Source organism: Vicugna pacos, chromosome 6 (assembly GCF_048564905.1).
Source record: "Vicugna pacos chromosome 6, VicPac4, whole genome shotgun sequence".
In the NCBI taxonomy this organism is placed as follows: domain Eukaryota; kingdom Metazoa; phylum Chordata; class Mammalia; order Artiodactyla; family Camelidae; genus Vicugna; species Vicugna pacos.
In genome coordinates, this window is record NC_132992.1 from 85086411 (window position 1) to 85103619 (window position 17209).

A 17209-nucleotide genomic window follows, 5' to 3' on the forward strand; every position below is an offset into this window, starting at 1 on the left:
TCCTCTCTGTGGGAACTGTGATGCTAGGTGGGAATGATTCAGGGAAGGCTGGCGGCTGTGGGACAGACACCTGCTTTGAGCCTGTCCCGAAGCTGGGCTGAACTTCTTTTGTTAGGACAGGCTTGTGGCAGGCATAAGTAGGCCTCATTGATTTTCTAAGGCTGAAGCTCTCTTATGCCCTCAGGAAGCCCACTGGCATCCCAGTAGGAGCAGGCCCCCTGTGACTGCACATTGTTCCAAAGTTCTTGTCAGGAAACTCTCATCAGCTCAGTTGAAAAGCCTTAGTTCCCCAGCCCCTCGCCAGGGCCAGGATCCCTGCAGGTGCACAGGGAAGGGCAGGGGGAGGAGGGGGAGGCCCCTGCCCACGCCCCTGCCGGTCTCTCCTGCAGCTCTGACCTCCTGCCTTAACTGATTTGCAGGTACAATGTGAAGATGCAGGCGTTTTTCACAATCAAACAAAAGGCCATTGCAAATGGCAACACGGTCAACAGTGAGCTGGAGGATGGTAATGATTACTGTGATAGTAGCTCTGATGACCCCTCCGTGCCATTGCTGGGGCAAGGTAAGGCTGAGCAGACAGGAGTGGGCCAACGGTGCCGTAGAAACCACTCTCCCCTTCTCTGTGTGTGTGTGCCTGCGCGCGCACACACACTCTTCCCCTAAATTGTCATTCTCTTACCATTGGTCACAGGATCCTGAATGAGGAGGGCCAGTCATTTAGGCATGTGGCTCAGATGGTCATTTGCTTAGATGGGAGAAGGATGACTCAGGAGTCAAAAATCACATCCTTGGGGGTCTCCCCAAGCCTCCCAAGGAAAGCTCGAGGCTGGCTTGGCTTTCCTGAAATGCGGTGAATGACATCTTTGACCAGCGTCACAGGCCAGTGACAGGAAGCTGAGGACTTGGGGTGGCAGTGTGGGCCTGGGGTTCCCTGTGGTTTCTCAAATGCCAGGTTCAGTTCTGGAGAGCCCACCGGCTCACCGCCCAGAGGAGCAGCAAGTCTGGGAAAGACAGCTGACCAGGAGTTCCCAGACCCACCCGCCCAGAGCCCTGCTCAGGAGCCCCTTCCCCTGGGGATTGCAGCCTAGTCTCCTTGGCTTGTTTGGCTCCCTTATCCGGGGGTTCTGGGCCTTCAGAGCCAACCCAGAGTGTCATCTCTGCCAAGTCCCCCGAATGTCTAGGCCCGACCAGCTACTGCCCTGGAAACCTTGTCCTCATTTCTTAATGCAGCTGGTGACCAGGTGATTCCATCTGGAGGCAGCGCCAGGAAGGCGAGGGGGTTCACACTCTTCCCCCCCAAGACCTGTGTGAAGGCCTGAGTTGGTTCTTGTAGTTCGCGTCTGGAACAAACAGCTGAAGCTGGCTTTGCCAGGTTCTACCTTATCCAGGAGAGAGCACCCTGGACTGGCCCTCTTTCTCCCTTATTCCTCCTGGCCCTGGACAAGTCACATCCTCTTTCAGGCAACTTTAATTCCTTTGTGGCCCCTCTGATATCACTGTGGAGTCTCAGGGGACTGTTTGCCTGTATCAGGGACATGTGGGGCCCAGAACCTATACCCTTGGCCCCCTCCCCTGTCTCCACCCTGAGGCAGATCAGGGTAGGAGCTTCCCCCATTGGGCACTTTGGGCAAGTATGCTCTGTCCCGTCTTGGGTAACCCCGAGAGGAGGGCACCTGTCCTAGGTGCTGGAGTGAGGGCTGAGTCTTTCCACACGGCAGGATGAGGGCTGCTGGGGGAGGATATGGGTGCCAGCAAGGCTGCCGGAGGCCCGCTTGTGGGGGACAGAGATCAGATGCCTGTAGAGCGTGGGGCTGTGCGATGTGTCCTGTTCCTTAAACGCCGAGCAGACTACCCCAGGGGAGGGTCCGTTTCCAGGACAACCTCCCCAGAAGGGGAGGATTTCTGGATTTTAGCCCCACGGACGTAGCGGCTCTGAGACAGTCCCCACACACAGCCTCTCAAGCAGCGGCTGTTGCTGGCCACCCTCGTACACGGGGATCAGTGCTCCTGGGGTCCTCTGCACCTTCACGGCAAGAGGAGAGATTCTGAATGCTGTCATTCAGGCCAGCAGAAAATGCTTGCGTTTTCAGGTGCCAGCCCTAGGAGCTACCTGCAGCCCATGTGGCTGACGGAGGAGGCCCGTGCCCAGTGCCACATGATGGGGGTGTGAGCCACTTCCTCCTCCGGGGAACTCCAGGCTGCCCTGAGGCCACAGCTCACTTGGGGCCTTTTCAGATGCTCTCTGGTGGCCCTGTCTCCCTCACCTGTGTACCCATGACAGTAGGATTTCCTGCAAGTTTGTTACTTTTCCCCAAAGCTCTAAGCCCAGGGAAATTTCTGGAAAAATAGGCCTCCCTCCAACTCCTGTCAGTGTGGATGCATTTAGGTAAAGGCCAAGGAGGAAAGGTCCAGGGGGTTGGGGGGACCAGGCCTGGAATTGAAGAGGTGGAGGCCCAGAGAGGCAGCCACGCTCGATGGTGCCCCTTCCCTCCCAGAGGGCCGTGTGAGAGTCACTTCAGGCCCTGTCCCCTAGAAGCAGATTGACTAGGGCCGGAGAAGGGGCACTCATGACACCCCAGAGAGGCCTGAGGGGAACAGTGGGGCTCTGGGACTTTGCCTTTTCTGACAGTGTTGCCACAGAATCTTTCCAACCCAGAGCTCCCCGCCACCAAGTCTTCAGCCTCCAGGCAGATTGAACAAACCACCCCACCCAGGGAAGTCAAAGATTGTTGGCTGGTAGGTCCTTTCAGGAACACCCGCACACCCACACACACCTACCTGATTTTACTGTTGTCAGTTTTGGAGTTTGTTTAATCCAGTCTCTTGACAGGAGAGAAAACTGCCCTTTTACCCCCTACTCTTATAAAATGCCTTTATGTTCTTAAATGTTCTTAAAGGTCGTGCAGGTCAGCTCACCAGACCAGCTCAGACCAGTTTTCCCTTTTAGGGGAGACAGCATCCTCCAGCTTTGTTCTATGTTCAGTTGTTTGGGGTTTTTCCCTAAAACTTTTACAAATTATTTTACATCCCATTTCAGTTCTGCTCAAGAAAGCAGAGCACAGTACACCAAGAAAAGGTGCCTGGGCCTGAGGCAGGAAGGCACGCCGTTTCCCGCCACAGCTGGGAGTCCGGCCCCTCCTTGCTGGCTGTCCGGTGGCCTAGCACACAGCCTGACAGCCAGGGCCATCTTAACCCCTAGCTAGGCTCACTCTGGGACCTTTCCCAGCTGCCATGGCCCTGGATACAACTTCGGCTTGGATCAGGGAGGGAGGGAGGGAGTGATGCCTGGCCTTAGGCTGAACTGCCAGAAAAACATGCTGTAACTGATCAGGTTACCTGCTGGGCAGGCACCCTTGGTTTGGACATATCACCCTGTGCTGCCCCTTAGTGGGCGGTGCCAGGACAAGAGAAGCCAAGTTTCATAGCTTTTCCCTCCTTTTGGGCCCAGTCGTTCCCCCAGGCGGTGCCTTTGACAGGGCTGTTTCTACCGACAGAGGCTGGCGCCTGCCACTGTTTGGCTGGTCTCCCCATCTGGGAGGGAGGGATTCCAGCTTTCCTGCAGCAGGGAGGGGCAGTGGGCACAGGGGCTCCTGCTCCTCCGAGTGGGGCCGAGCTGTGGAGTTCTGCCAGGAGGCCAGAGGCCCCGAGCCTTGAAGCCCTTCTACTAACACCCTCCTTCAAATAACTCCCTGGCATCTTGGCCACCATCAAGAATGCTGCCCCGACTCTCGGCATCCACCGCACGCTAATCATCTCTGGCAATCTCTGTTGGCCTTTGTCTCCTTAACTCTTCTCTTCTAAATTGTAAGTAATCTGCTTTCATCCAAGCAATAACACATGCATTAAAAAAAAATCCATGAGTCCAGCGCACGCCCCGTTGGCGGTTAGCGTCTGTCTCCGACAAATGCATGGTCCTCCTGGCTTTGGTTCTAACCACACGCCTCCTGTCTGCTGAGCCTTGCTGCCTGTTTGGTGAGGGTGCGTGTGTCTGGTGTGCATTTGTTCGTGTTTGTGCCATTAACTCGAGTGCAGGTTTGCTCTCAGTTGCTTCTGGTTACTGTTACCCAGCAAGGTCACTCACTGGGAGCTGGTAACCAGTGCATAGGGACGGGCGTATCTGCTTTGATAGCCCTGGGAGGGGAGTGCCCCCCCTGCTTCTGTGTGCTGTGTTCACGAGTGTGTCTGTTTCTGGACCCTCCAGGGCTCTGGAGTCACATGTCAAACTCCCCAGGATTCTAGCCCAGAGCATGTTTGTGAAGGTGGCAAGGAAGGTGTTCTTCTGCCTCCTGAGCAGAAGCAAAGGGTCAGAGAGTGTAGCCTCCCTGCGGGAGGGCGCTGGTTTTATTGGGACCCCTGGCTTGGCCGGCAGCTCACCATGCACCCTCCGCAAGCAGGCTGCTGTCCTGGGTCTCAGTCGCCTCTTCCAGGGCCTGTGATCCAGATCTTTGACCTCACTGCCTACCTCACGGAGAACGAATTTAGATGCACCCTCTGTGCCAGGTGGAGGTGGTTCCTCTAGGACAGAGCAGGTGGCCTCATGGATGTTTAGAACCAGTACCCTCTGGTGTCTTCCAGCATTTTCCATTCCAGGGGGCCCTTGTCAATTTGTAAAGTTTTGTCTGAGGCTCTGTAAACAGAAGGAAAGAAAGTCCCCTCAGAGTCACAGGTGAGAGATGGCAGGGGCCTGTCCACTTTATGGGTGGGCTGGCTGCCCCGGGAGGCTTAGATGAGGAATTAAGAGACCTTTGCAATTAGCCAAGCCTGGGCCCCAGAAGATAGGGGCCTTGACTGGCAGGGGCGCTAGCCATGGAGGTGTGGGAGTGGTCCTGTAACAGGGGACCATGGGGCACCACGGGGCTCTGTTTAATGCTTGTGGTCAGCAGGCGGTTCCAACCCAGGGGCGCACGTGGACTAACAGGAGGAGCTGAAGCCAAGCTCCCAGGTGGCTATGGCTGCTGTGCCTACAGCCCACGACGTCTGCAATGCGAGGGGAAGTCAGTCCCCCAGAACTTGGGTTCTGCTTCCTTGGGTCACAATGCTAATCATGGCTTTGTGCTCAATACAGTGAAGGAGGAGCCACAGTACAGCAAAAACCCGGTGGTGATGGTGGACGAGGTCATGAGCTCCAGCCCTCCCAAGTTCAACTTCCCAGAGGCAGGCTTACGCATAATGATCACCAATAAGTTTGGGCCCCGGACACGGCTGCGCATGGCCAGCAGGATCATAATTAACGAGGTGAGTTGGCCTCGAGGACCGTGAGAGCGTGAGAGCGAGCGGCCTCGGGCGGGTCAGATACTCCGAGGAGGCCCTGGCTCATCAGGACGCTTCCTGCTGTCGGACCCTGGGCATCCTCTGCCAGGCTGGCGTTTGTCACCTGGAACCCATACATCACCTGCAGGCAGCAAATGGTCCTATCTGGAGAGATTTTAAGGCAGATAGCAATTGAATACCATGCCTGCCATGTTCCACCTAGTATTTTGTCAAGTACTAGATAAAACTAATTTGAGCAAGGTCTGAAGTATGGACTATTTTGTTGTTGTTGTTTAATGTTACTTAGGACAAAAAGGACGCGCACACACCTGTTCTCTGTGCATTGAGCAACTCTAGAAGGAAACCGAGACACTGGTGGGTGGCAGTTACCCCTGGGGACTTCCTTTGCACTCTGTACCCCAGAGCTCTTCTTGAAAACGTGTGCCATGTCCCTTTCTCATTTGGGAAGAAAAAAACATTTTTAATACATTTGAATCTTATTTAACATACAAACAGTAGAGCAAAGCTAACAGGAGTTTTGCTTACCAACTTTCCTGGACTTTGCTGTATATGTGCGTGTTGGGGCTTTTAGCCCTTATCCTCAGACACAGATCTTCAGCCTTCCATGCACAAACATGGGTCATTAGCACACGGGTTGTATGGAAGAACACCATGGACAGTGCTTAAAGGGTCTGTATTTTGAACTTTTCTGCTTTGATTTTATATGTAATGTGCCCTCTCTATGGAAAGTGTACGAAGAAAAGGAAGAATTGCAAGCTTTGACCCGTTCTGCATCATTTTGGTCCAAAGCAATAAAATTTAAATCGGTGAAATTTTAATGAATTGTGGCCGTTTCTCACAGTGTGATGATGGTACCCACTGGTTGCTGGGTGAGCACCTGTTAAGGATTTGGGTTTCCAGTATCCACAGCCAAGGAAATGGGGGTTCTGATGAGCTGCTACAAGACCCTCCTGCCCCCCACATGTTTTGAGCTTCTGGGAGAACCATGTCTTCTACCACGTTGGGACTGTCCTGCCCTGGCAGGCAGTGTGGGGAGCCAGGCTCAGGAGGAAGAAATTCTGAGTTTTAATCTTGTATTGGCCACCAACTCACGTAATCTTCCTGGGCCTCAGTTTCTCTATGAGGAGGTGTTGGGCAGAATGCTTCCAACTCAAAAAACATCAGTGACACACGACACAAAGGCTGTGCCTGGGGATTATGCAGTGTCATCGAGGAAACTCATCACGGGATGGGGATGGGGGAGAATGAAAGCCACAAAATGTCCAGTTTTGAGGTTGTTTCTTAAGACCCTTTGGTTTCATTTCCTCTTCATTTTAATTCTAGAAGGTTTCAGAGAAGTTTGCGAAGTTAAAATTAATCCATGGTAGAAATGCCCGTGGGATGGATGCCATTCTTTGTTCATCATCAGAAAGCGTATGGAGGGGTGGGTGCTGGTGGGGAGGGGGTGAGGCTCTGTTTTTCCTTTACTCCAAGGCTACCTCTGACCGGACTTGACCATCCACATCCTTAGTCACCACGATGTGTTGCCAAAGGGCCCAGAATTTCACCCACCCTTGGTTTCTCCTTCCTCCTGTGTGTCCATCCCACCTGGTCCCCCACCTCTTTCATCCCCAGAACTCTCTCCTCCTCTTCTCTCACCGGGATGCTGGTTATTTTGAGCTGCACAATTAGCTCTAATTTACTGAGCCCCGCTGTGTGCCTGGCACTGGTGCTGGATATTTTACCTGTGTTACAGCGTTAGTCCTGTGATATTTCCAATTCATCAGAGGTAAGTAATTTTCCCAAAGCCACACAACTAGTAAGAAGGCAGAACAGGAAATCCAACCAAAATCAGAGTCTAGACTACTTAAGGGGAACTGCATAGATTCTTAGGGGTCAGTCTAGTCCGTCTCCCTTGCTCCCTTCTTTTTCTGTCTTTATTCACTCTATAATATCCAGCCCCTGCTTGAGTTGCTTGTTATTTATTGCCTCTTCCACGTGTCAGCCTTTTGGACATCAAGCTGTGGTTGCCACCTCTGATTTTCTTTTTGAATTAAGTATCCTTGGAAAAATAAAAATAAACATCCTTGGAACTTCCTACCCTCCCTAATGTGGCAGGATTCTGGTCCTCACCAATCCGTTACTCTCCTATAGAAACCTTCTGATTTGTCTTTCCCAGCATGTGGATCTATCACCTCCTTTGTGTTGTAATTTATGCCTCTTTTAATACAACCTCAGGTAGCTGTAGATTATTTTTCAAGTATAATTCTCTGTTGATTCTTATTAATAAGCTCAAGTCATGACCTCCTCCCTTTGCTACCATTCATGTTCCCACTGAGTCATGCCCTGCCTCCTTACAATTCTGTCCTTACACAGCTATTAGGTTTTTTGGTTGGTTTGTAGGTTTTTTTTTTTTTTAAACTGTAAGGATGACCTTTCATTTAACTCTATTTGGGCAGCAAAATATTATGCCTCCATGCCTGGGCCTGAGTCTCAGGCATAGATCACTTTGCTCTTTTCAGTGGGCTAAGTGTTGGGAACACACTCATAGGAGAAAAAGTTTTAAATTTCCACCAAACCCTAGACTTCATGACTTAGGAGCCCCAGCCGAAAGCCAGCTTGAAGGCATTTAACAGTCAATTCCTCTTTTCTTTTAGAAAAATAACATGCCTCCATTTTAAGTAATAATGACTTTTTTCCCTCTTTTTTTTGCTTCCAGTAACCACAAAGATAAGTGTCAGGCCCCCACAGTTATGGAGTATCACCTGGGGCATGTGTCTGGTCTCCTGTTGAAGTGATTGGGAAGGACCTATGTGTCCACTGTGTGAGGATCATTACCCACAAGGACTAAAGCTGGTCCACAAATATTTTTCCTGAGAATCAGATAAAGATGAGCTGTGCAAAGGCAAACAGATTCTCAGGAACGTGGGAACCTGTTGATTTCTTGAAATGTGGCCTCTGCTTTTCCCTGGTTTAGTAGAAAACCACAGACTTGGCGAGGAAAGCTGGCTTCTGCATGGGCGGAAAGGAGGCAGACTTGGTCAACAGCTCCAAGGAGATGGGAAAGGGGAGGGGACAGATTGGTTCAGAGCACACTCATCAGCTGTGGCAAAACACTTGGACAACAGAGGCCCTCCAGATGGCCAGTAACCCCATAATAAGGTGCTCAACATCATTAGTTATGAGGGAAATGCAGATTAAAACCATGATTGGATACCACCACACATCCACCTGCATGGCTGAAATTAAAAGGACTGACAATATCAAACGTTGACAGGGACGGGAAGCAACTGAAATTGTAATCCTATGCTGGTACGAGTGTAAAATGGCTCAACATGCACCTACCTGATGACCTCGCAGTCCCACTCCTATACCCGAGAGAAATGAGTGCATGTGTCCCCAAAAAGGCATGTACACAAATGTTCGTAGCTTTCTTCATGATAACGGAAAAGGGGAAACAATCCAAATGCCCATCAACAGGCAAAGGCTACATGGTGGGTCATTCACACAACAGAGTACTATTTAGCCCTGAAAATAGAAAACTACTGATTCATGCAACAGCGTGGATGAACGTCACAGATACTAGGCTGAGTGAGAGAAGCCAGACATAAAATAATATGTACTCTTTGAATCCATGTATATGAAGCTCAGATTCAGGAAAAACTAGTTGATGTTTATAAAAGTCAGAATAGAGGTTACCTGGTTGACCTCTGGAGACAGGGGACCCTAAGGGAATCGTCTGAGGGGCTAGAAATGTTCTAGGTCTTAATGTGAAGCATCATTGGGCTGTTGTACACTTACTATAAGTGTATTTTTTATGTGATCTACCTAAAAATTTTTTTCTGTTTAACTCTGCAAAGTGTCTCCTGTGACTGTCTTCAGGTGGTTTATGACCATCCCCTGGGGTGGCTGGAGTGATCACTGTCATCCAATGTTATGGGCTGGGTTGGCAGGTTGGCACTAGGAGGAGGCGGCCCGGGGTTCTGACCTGGTGGTGTTGGGATGGGTCCAAGGGGAACATGAGCAAACTGAGCTGGATTCCAAGGTCCTTGTGCCATTCCTCGGGCAAACCTGTCTCCAGGGGTGTTGTTCTAGAAATCTTTAAGGGTCACCTGAATGTGAGGAACAAAGCAACAGGGCGACAGTTTGTCACATGCCTTGGTGTCCATCTTGCCTTCTGTCCACACAGAGGCAGAGGCTGATCAACTCGGCAAACGGCGTGAGCAGCAAGCCACTTCAGAATGGGAGGCACGAGAACATGGAGAACGGGAACGTTCCCGGGGAGAATACCGAAGAGCCGCCACGGGAGCAGGAGCAGCAGCCGTCACCCCTGCCACTGCCTCTGGAGCCAGAACCAGTGGAGGCCGCCTTCCTGTCCCCCTTCTCCGTGCCCGGTGAGTTTGGGGGCGCCGTGCTTTTGGGCCATGGTGCTGGGGATCAAGCCCTGGTCTTCAGGATGGAGACATGGACCTGTGAGGGCGAGGGAGGCTGGTGTGAAGGGTGGACATTGGGTCACTCGATGAACACCTTGTAAGTGCTGAGCTGTGGATTAGAGCTGCGGTGGGTGCAGGCTCTGCCCAGTGTAGGAGAGCCTGGGTACCAGACGGCCGCCAGCTGGAGACATGGGAAGTGCCAGTAACCCCTAGTAACCACACTCAGATGCCCAGGGCCACGGGGCCTTCTCGTGCAGTAAGAGTGACCACACACGTTATTTTTATGGACATGAGGAGACTCTCCAGCCCTTCCAGCATGGGTGGGCTGTTTTGCCCATGAGATGCTTATTTGTTGTGACCGAATGTCCTAAGGCCACAAATGATCTTTACGTGGTTACACCTTATATATTTGACGACTCACCTACTTATGAGTCAGTCAGATCAGGCTGTGACTCTGCCCCCAGCCCTCAGTGTCCTCCCATCTCACTGGAGTCTGACCTCCAAGGCCCAGTGTTATCTGACTGCTGGCTCCTTATTGACCTCTCTTCTGCTCTCCCTTCCTCTCCTGCCCTCTGCTCCAGCCACACTGGCCTCCTCACTGTCCTTCCCAGGACGTAGCAGATGTGCTTCTGCCCCAGGACCTTTGCACTTGCTGTTTGCAGGAAAGCACTTTCCCTAGTCATCCATATGGCTCACTCACTCACCTTCTTCAGGTCTCTGTTTAAATGTCACCTTCTCAATGTGGCCTTACCTCACTGCCCTATTTTAATTTTTTTTTAATCTTATGTGTCTCCTTGGCTGAAATGTCAGCTCCATTCCAACAGGGATCTCTGTCTGTTTTGTTCACTGCTGTATCCCCGGTGCCCAAGCCTGACACATAGTACGTGTTTAGTAGATAACCACCAGATGAATGAATTCAGGAGTTCGTGTTCAAGAGGAGCTGCAGACATGCCCAGTCTGCCTGCACCTTCAACCAGACTCCTCTGCAGCCCATGATGGTAAATGAAGGCGTGAACTGTTAAGCCCCCTCTCAGAGTTCTTTTCTTGGTGTACTGCCATCCAGAGAGGCAGCAGAATTCCAAAACTTTCAAGTACAAACTTGATGTTTTTCTGAAAAGAATACCATGTTTAACATCAGGCTCACAGACCAGGCCTGATTTGGGAGATGGCTCGGTGTAGGGGTGGGGGCAGGGCTGTAGGAGGGAACTGTGGGGGGCGGGCTGCCCCAGCCTCTCATCCCCTTGTCCCCACCATGGGAACACTTCTGCTTCCCGAGTAGATGGGCAGCGTGGGCCTGCCCAGGCTAGTCTGCTCTGCCTCCGTGCTTCAGCTGGAAGATAGAGGTTCTGTTTGCCAGCACAGAGCCTCCTGGGAGTTTCTGGATTTGAGTCTCCAGAGCATGCTGAGCACAGCTATTCAGGGACTGGTTCCAAAACCCAGACATTCCAAAGACTGGAGCAGGGCCTGGGAATCAGCATTTTCAAACCTTCTCTGGGTGATTCCTGGGGCCTAGGCCGAGATGGGACTTGCTGCTCCTGATCAGCACCTCCCAACCTTCTTTCACATTAAGGGAAGACCCAGAAAATGAAATTCACCCCCCACCGAGGTCACAGAGGGGCCCAGCCCAGGGGGTTGGGCCTCCCCAGGATCCTCTCTGGTGACCAGAGGGCTGCGGGGATCTATGTCCTGGCCCGCCTCTGGTACATCCCTGGCACAGCGGCCCGCTTGCCAGAACACTCTGGGAGTAAGGTCATGCCCAGCCAGCTCGTCTGCTGGGCTAAAGAGCAAACTGTCTTTGGGTAGGAGCATGGCCCCTGGGGTGGGTCTGGGACACTGAGCAGAGGAGGAGTGGTTTTCTCCAGATCCTGGACACCTGTATCAGATCATCCTTTTGGATAAGCGGGAGAAAGCAGCTTTCTGACAGACAGAATCCTGGGAGGGCAATGTGTCCACCCAGAGGAGAGCCAGCTCCAGGGCTGAGGGACCAGGACAGGCCCGCCCCATGTAGCATTTCTTACCTCTGTGTTCCTGAGAGGTCCAGACATAGGCCCCTGGGTGCCCCACACAGCCCTGAGTTGTCACATCACACGAAGTCCACATGGGGCCAAGAACAGGGACTCGGAGCTGCAGTCACCAGTGGGGTTTCAGTTCCTCAGGGCCCAGATGCCAGGGAGGGCTGGAGTGTGGCCACAGTGAGGGAGATGCAGCTGTGGTCTAGGAACAACCTGTCTTGCAGCAGGGTTAAGTCTGAGAAGGAGCTACCATTCCGTGAGTTCCCCGGTAAGTGGGTGGAATCCCCATTTTCCAGATGTGGGGCCCAACGGGGCCACAGCCGCCACCTTCCACTAGTCATTTCATCTGAATCCTTGTTCTGGTGCTGCCCACCATCCAGGGCTCTGCAGGAAACCAGGAGAGGGATATGCCCTTCGGGGCAGCTGCTGTCCTATAGCGAGAAGCAGCCACGTGCAAGGACAGCTCATCTTTCCGTTTCCTTGAAATCTTGAGTTTGGCAGGATTGTGTGGGGTGGACCCCAGGGCCAACCACCCCCTCCTCTTGTCCTCGTTCCAGGATCTGTGCTCCTCAGAGAAGTGGCTTGTAGGAAATCAGATCTAGCTCCCTGTGGGGACTCTGGACAGGTCACCTCCTGGGGTGGCGGGCTTAGAATGCTGGTCTCTTGCAAGGGCTGGGACCAGATTGCTCCCAGGTTCTGTGCACCCACGAGCCCTTCTCCAGGGAGCCCTGCCCTTCCTGGTGGGCGGGGACTTCCTCCTGCAGTTGGTTCCACATTCAAGTCAGAGGTTCAAGACATTCCCCTGGGCTGGCCCACAACAGAGCCGAGTGCTGCGAGCTTCCGCCCAAAGCTTGCCTCTCCTTGCTCTCAGGGACAGGCCGGAGCTTCCTGTGTCCCTGAGGAAGTCTCCCTTTGTGTCCCTGCGGAAGTGTTTCCAGGTGTTACCCTGGGAAACCACAAGTCACTTCCTCCCGGCCTTCCTCCTCCTCCCCCTTGGGTGGGAACGGAGTTCTGTGGCTGCCGCCCGTTTAGGTGTGTTCAGCGGCCAAGGGAAATCAAGGCCCATGTGGGCAGAGGGTCACGGGAAATCAGAGCCAGTGGTGGACGCAGCACCTACGAGAAATTCCATGTGTCCAGCTCCAGACCCTCCTTCCTCCCACTCACCCACCTCATCTTTTCAACTTGACTCTGGTTGTGGCTTCGCAGTGATCTGGGGCTATGGGGTGGCCCTGAGGGGCTTCAGGGGTGGTTGGAGCTAGTGTTCTCCCGAGCTGGGCCCCCGGGAGGAATCATGGGGCCAAGGAAGGGATTACAAGGCAGGGCATTGGGAAGAGGGGAGAAGCCATCCCTCTGGTCAGCCTGGAACCAGTGTGGCTACGGGTGACAACGAATGAACCCAGCCCATCTGGTGTGCGGCTCTTCTGGGTTGTCGGGGACAGGCTGGGAGGCAGGCGCTGGAGCCTGGAGGTCCTGGGTTTGAATCTCGGTTCTGCTGCTCACCAGCATTCTGGGCCTGGGCCTGAGCAAGCTGCTTCACTTCCTAAGCCTCCGTTCTTCATCTGCAAGGTGAATGATGGCATCCTGGTCTCTGTAAGCAGTAAATAAGATGGACCATTCATCACTGCCTCTGTGCACTGCCTGACACATGGGTGTTCATGTGGATCATAGTGGGTTTCGTCACATGGCTTCTGTTAACACCCAGCTTCTCACGCCCTCCCCTGCTTGAACTGTAAGCAGTGTTCTAGAAAGGTCACAGGTGCCAGAGTTCCTGGAGGCCTGGCACTGTGGTCATCCCCAGTATCAGGGAGAGGCAGCTAGTATCTACTAAGCACCTGCTATGTGCCGGGCACTGGGCTTCAGGCACTTTGCAGACATGATGATTTCTTCAGTCAGGAAGTATTTGGGTACCAGACTGTTCTGGGCCTTGGGGATACAGATGGGAACAGGACAGCCATGGTCCCTGCCCTCAGGGAGCTTCCAGGCTTGCAGAGTAAATGCAAGCAGATAATCATGGGATGTACCATATGCCTCATGTCCTGCACTTACCACATAGCTGATGGGTGGAAAGAGGAGATGGAAATGCCAGTCTGGGGTCCCCGGGCTCTGCCCACCCACATGAGGCATCACTGGGCTCGTGGACCAGAGCCCAGGGCACCCAGCAGCAGTCCAGCTCTGGTGGCCGCCCAGTCTGATGCTGGATTTACACTGACAGTGGATGCAGCCGTGCTCTTCCCACTCTGGGCCACAGAGGCTGGTAGTTGGGTCTCCTAGGCCAGCCGTCAGGGGAGGGGAGTGGAGGGGAAAGGGGAAAAGGAGAAGCAGCACTTCCTCCCATGGAAACTGTGGTCTGCAGCCCAGGCACTGCCCCGAGATGGCCGGCCGGTGACCCTGAGCCCCAGCCGGGCTGGGGAAAGCCCTTAGTTCAGGCTGTGTGTGGCTGACTTACAGTCTGGGAGGTCCTCCAGCCCTGTGGGCCACACCCTGGACTCCAGCTGGACTCCTCTCTCCTGCCCCGTCAAGGTAAGGAAATCACGTCTGTGTTCTGGGATGTGTGTCTGCCGTAACAGCCACAGACACTGGGGACTTGTTGTCTGTCAGGCATTGAGTGAAAAATAAGGATTTCTTACAGGGCTCTTATCGGGCCTCTGTGTGCCACACCTTGTTCTCAGAGCTTTGCGTGTATTCCCTCATTTAATCCTCACAGCAGTACGTGGGGTGGGGACAATGATCATCTCCATTTTATGGAGAAGGAAAGGGACACAGAGGGGTTAAGTGACTTGCCCACAGTCACCCAGCTACTGCATGGAGAGCAGGGTTTCCAGCCACAGCAGCCCAGGCTGAGCACTGTGGCGGGCTGCCTCTTTGTGCTGTGCACTTTCATTCAGTCCTCACAGCTGCCCTGTGAGGGAGGCTTTACCATTATCCCCACTTTACAGGGAGGAAAACTGAGGCTCAGAGAGGCCATGGGACTTCCGAGTCCCACAGCCATTATGTGGGAGCCACCCTGTGTCTCCTGAGCTGGGAGCAGCATCACGGGCTGGTCCAGTCGGGAGCAGCAGGAGCCCAGGCTCCCGGAGGTTCTTGAACAGTAACAGAATGCTACCGAGTTCTTCCTGTGGGCCAGGCAGGGTGTGAACCCGTTAGGTCCTCACAACCACCCTAGAAGGTCAGTACTCATCCCCATTTCTCAGGTAGAGAAACCGAGGCACAGAGAGGGCTAGTTGCCCACCATCACACAGGAGGAAGGAGCAGAACCAGGGTTTGCACACTGGCATTTGGCCCCAGATGTGCTTAGGGGACAGCACTGCAGCCCAGCCAGTAGATTTTCTTCACTCCTTTCCTTTGGGGCCTGTGAGAAATGCTTGCTTTTTCCGGGATGCCAGGTCTTCTAGCTTGTACACAGGTGAAAAGAACTTTGTCTTTATTGTGTAAACCACGTTGGACTGAATTGAATTTTGGGCCTTTGGGGACCTAGCCCGTCTCTTCAGACCTTGGATGGCAACCCAAATCTCCTCTCCTGTCTACTGGGGGGGGGGAAGAAACAGCACAACATAAAGGCTGAGAGTTCTATTCAGTAGACATTTCCTGAGGACTCCAAGCCCGGGATGCAGCCTCTGAGATCTAAGGCATTGCTCCAAAGAGGTAGAGGAGGAGCCAGGACGTACAGGAGTTTGTGCAACCAAGACCAGGTAGTCAGAACATCAAAAGATTACTGTTAAAGAAACCGGATATCTCAAGGAATTTAGCACTTTTCTATGCATGCAAAGATATAAAAGTCTGGGCTCATTGAACTCATTCCTTTGATATGCAGCTACCTCTCTAGAGCCAGAATCCTGTTCTCTCCCAGACTGAGTTCCCTCGGGGGTACCGTCAGGGCTGGCTGCAGAGGCTGAGGACTTGGCTGATCTCCATCCTGAGATCCTCCGGCTCATGGCTTAATGGCCTCAGCGTCCTTTGTGTACTGCTATGGCAGGCAGTACTTCTCATTCACACTTTACCACCCTAGCACTCAGCCCAGGCAATCTGAAGATTTCAGGAAGCTTCTAGCGCTTCTTCCCCTCACCCCACTCCATCTTCCTCAGCTGCACCGTCCTGCCTGGGAGGAGAGAGATCCGCTTAGTCTCTGTGAACCCATTTTCTAGAGCAGAAAAGGAGCTCTAGAAAACTCCGTGCCCTGTTCTTTCCTCTGAGCTGCTCTGCACATCTGGGAAAGCAGCGGGGAGACTGCTGGGGTTGTGGGCTTATTACGTGTGAAATTCCACATGTAATTCAGAACCCCGGAGACACACAGCACTTTGTGGTGGAGATGATCTTGTTCCTGCCTTGGTGGTGGGAGCTACAAGAGAAATCACACGTCCAGTAGATTGTCCCATAAGTTAAGGTCAAGATTTCCAAGAGGTGCCCGTCAGGCCCTGTGGACTGCTGAGGTATCGGTTCACAGCCCACTTAGAATAGACGCTAGCTGAGCACTGTTATTTTTTAAAAATATAACAGCTTTATTGAACTGTAATTTATTTATTATAATATTCACACCTTTGAAGTATACAGCTGAGTGGGTTTTAGCATATCCACAAACTTGTGCAACCATCGCTCCAGTCAGTTTCCTTTCCCACCTCAAAAGAAGCTTGCTCCCTGTTAGCAATCACTCTCCATCCTTTCCCCATCTCCTGGCACCTACTACTCTACTTTGTCTCCATAGGTTTATCTGTTCTGTACATTGTATATAAATGGAGTCATATAATAAGTGGCCTTTAGTGTCTGACGTCTTAGCATGTTTCAAGGTTTATCCACGTCATAGCTGTCAGTCTTTCAGTCCTTTTTATGGCTGAATAATATTCCATTATGTGGATAGATCCCACTCACCACTCCTCAGTTGATGGACAGTTGCATTATTTCCATTTTCAGGTGATGAGTGGCTTACAAAAACAGCTACTAAACTGTAGTAGAGGAAGAGTTTTTTTTTTAATCTAAATGAAATCAATTTTCCTCCAAGTTCTCTGTAGTTAACAACAAGTGGTCTTGGAATACTAGGGTTAAGAGGGCTCTTGGGGGTTTTAGATCAGCCTTCTTATGTTCCGGGGCAGGAGTTTGCCAAAGCGCAGTCTTGACCAGATAGCCCAGCATCCAGGCCACCTGCCCTGGAACCTGCTTTGTGATGCCCCCACATCCAGGCCAGTGCAATGCAAGCTGGGAGGTGGGGTGAAGGGGCCCAGGACCCACCGTGTGCTGCACGTGTGCTGGGGTCCCGAAGCCTCTTCAGATGCCAGCAACAGAAGCTCCCTGGAGTAAAAGGGGACTCTTTCATAAGGATATAGTGTGTGTTCTGGGTCCTACGAGCAGGGAAATAGCTGGACTCACCCAGGGGCTGGACTTCGGGTGCAGCGTTGGTGGTATAGTGGTGAGCATAGCTGCCTTCCAGGGGCTGGACTTCGGACCTCCATGCGTGTGAGGCTCTGCCAGGCTCTTGTCTTCACTTCTCTGGGCATGCCTGTCTCCTGCTCTTTGGTTGCAGGC

The 17209-nt window shown here is 52.6% G+C and overlaps 1 protein-coding gene across 1 annotated transcript in view; it reads left to right on the top strand.

Annotated features, from left to right (window-relative positions):
• The window catches only part of SLC24A4 (solute carrier family 24 member 4), a 158449-nt gene that overhangs the window by 108590 nt on the left and 32650 nt on the right, over positions 1–17209 (top strand). The window contains exons 10-12 of the mRNA XM_006208213.4: positions 420–562; positions 5066–5235; positions 9440–9644. Coding sequence (XP_006208275.1) covers positions 420–562; positions 5066–5235; positions 9440–9644 — 518 coding nt within the window. The remainder of the gene's footprint in view (positions 1–419; positions 563–5065; positions 5236–9439; positions 9645–17209) is intronic.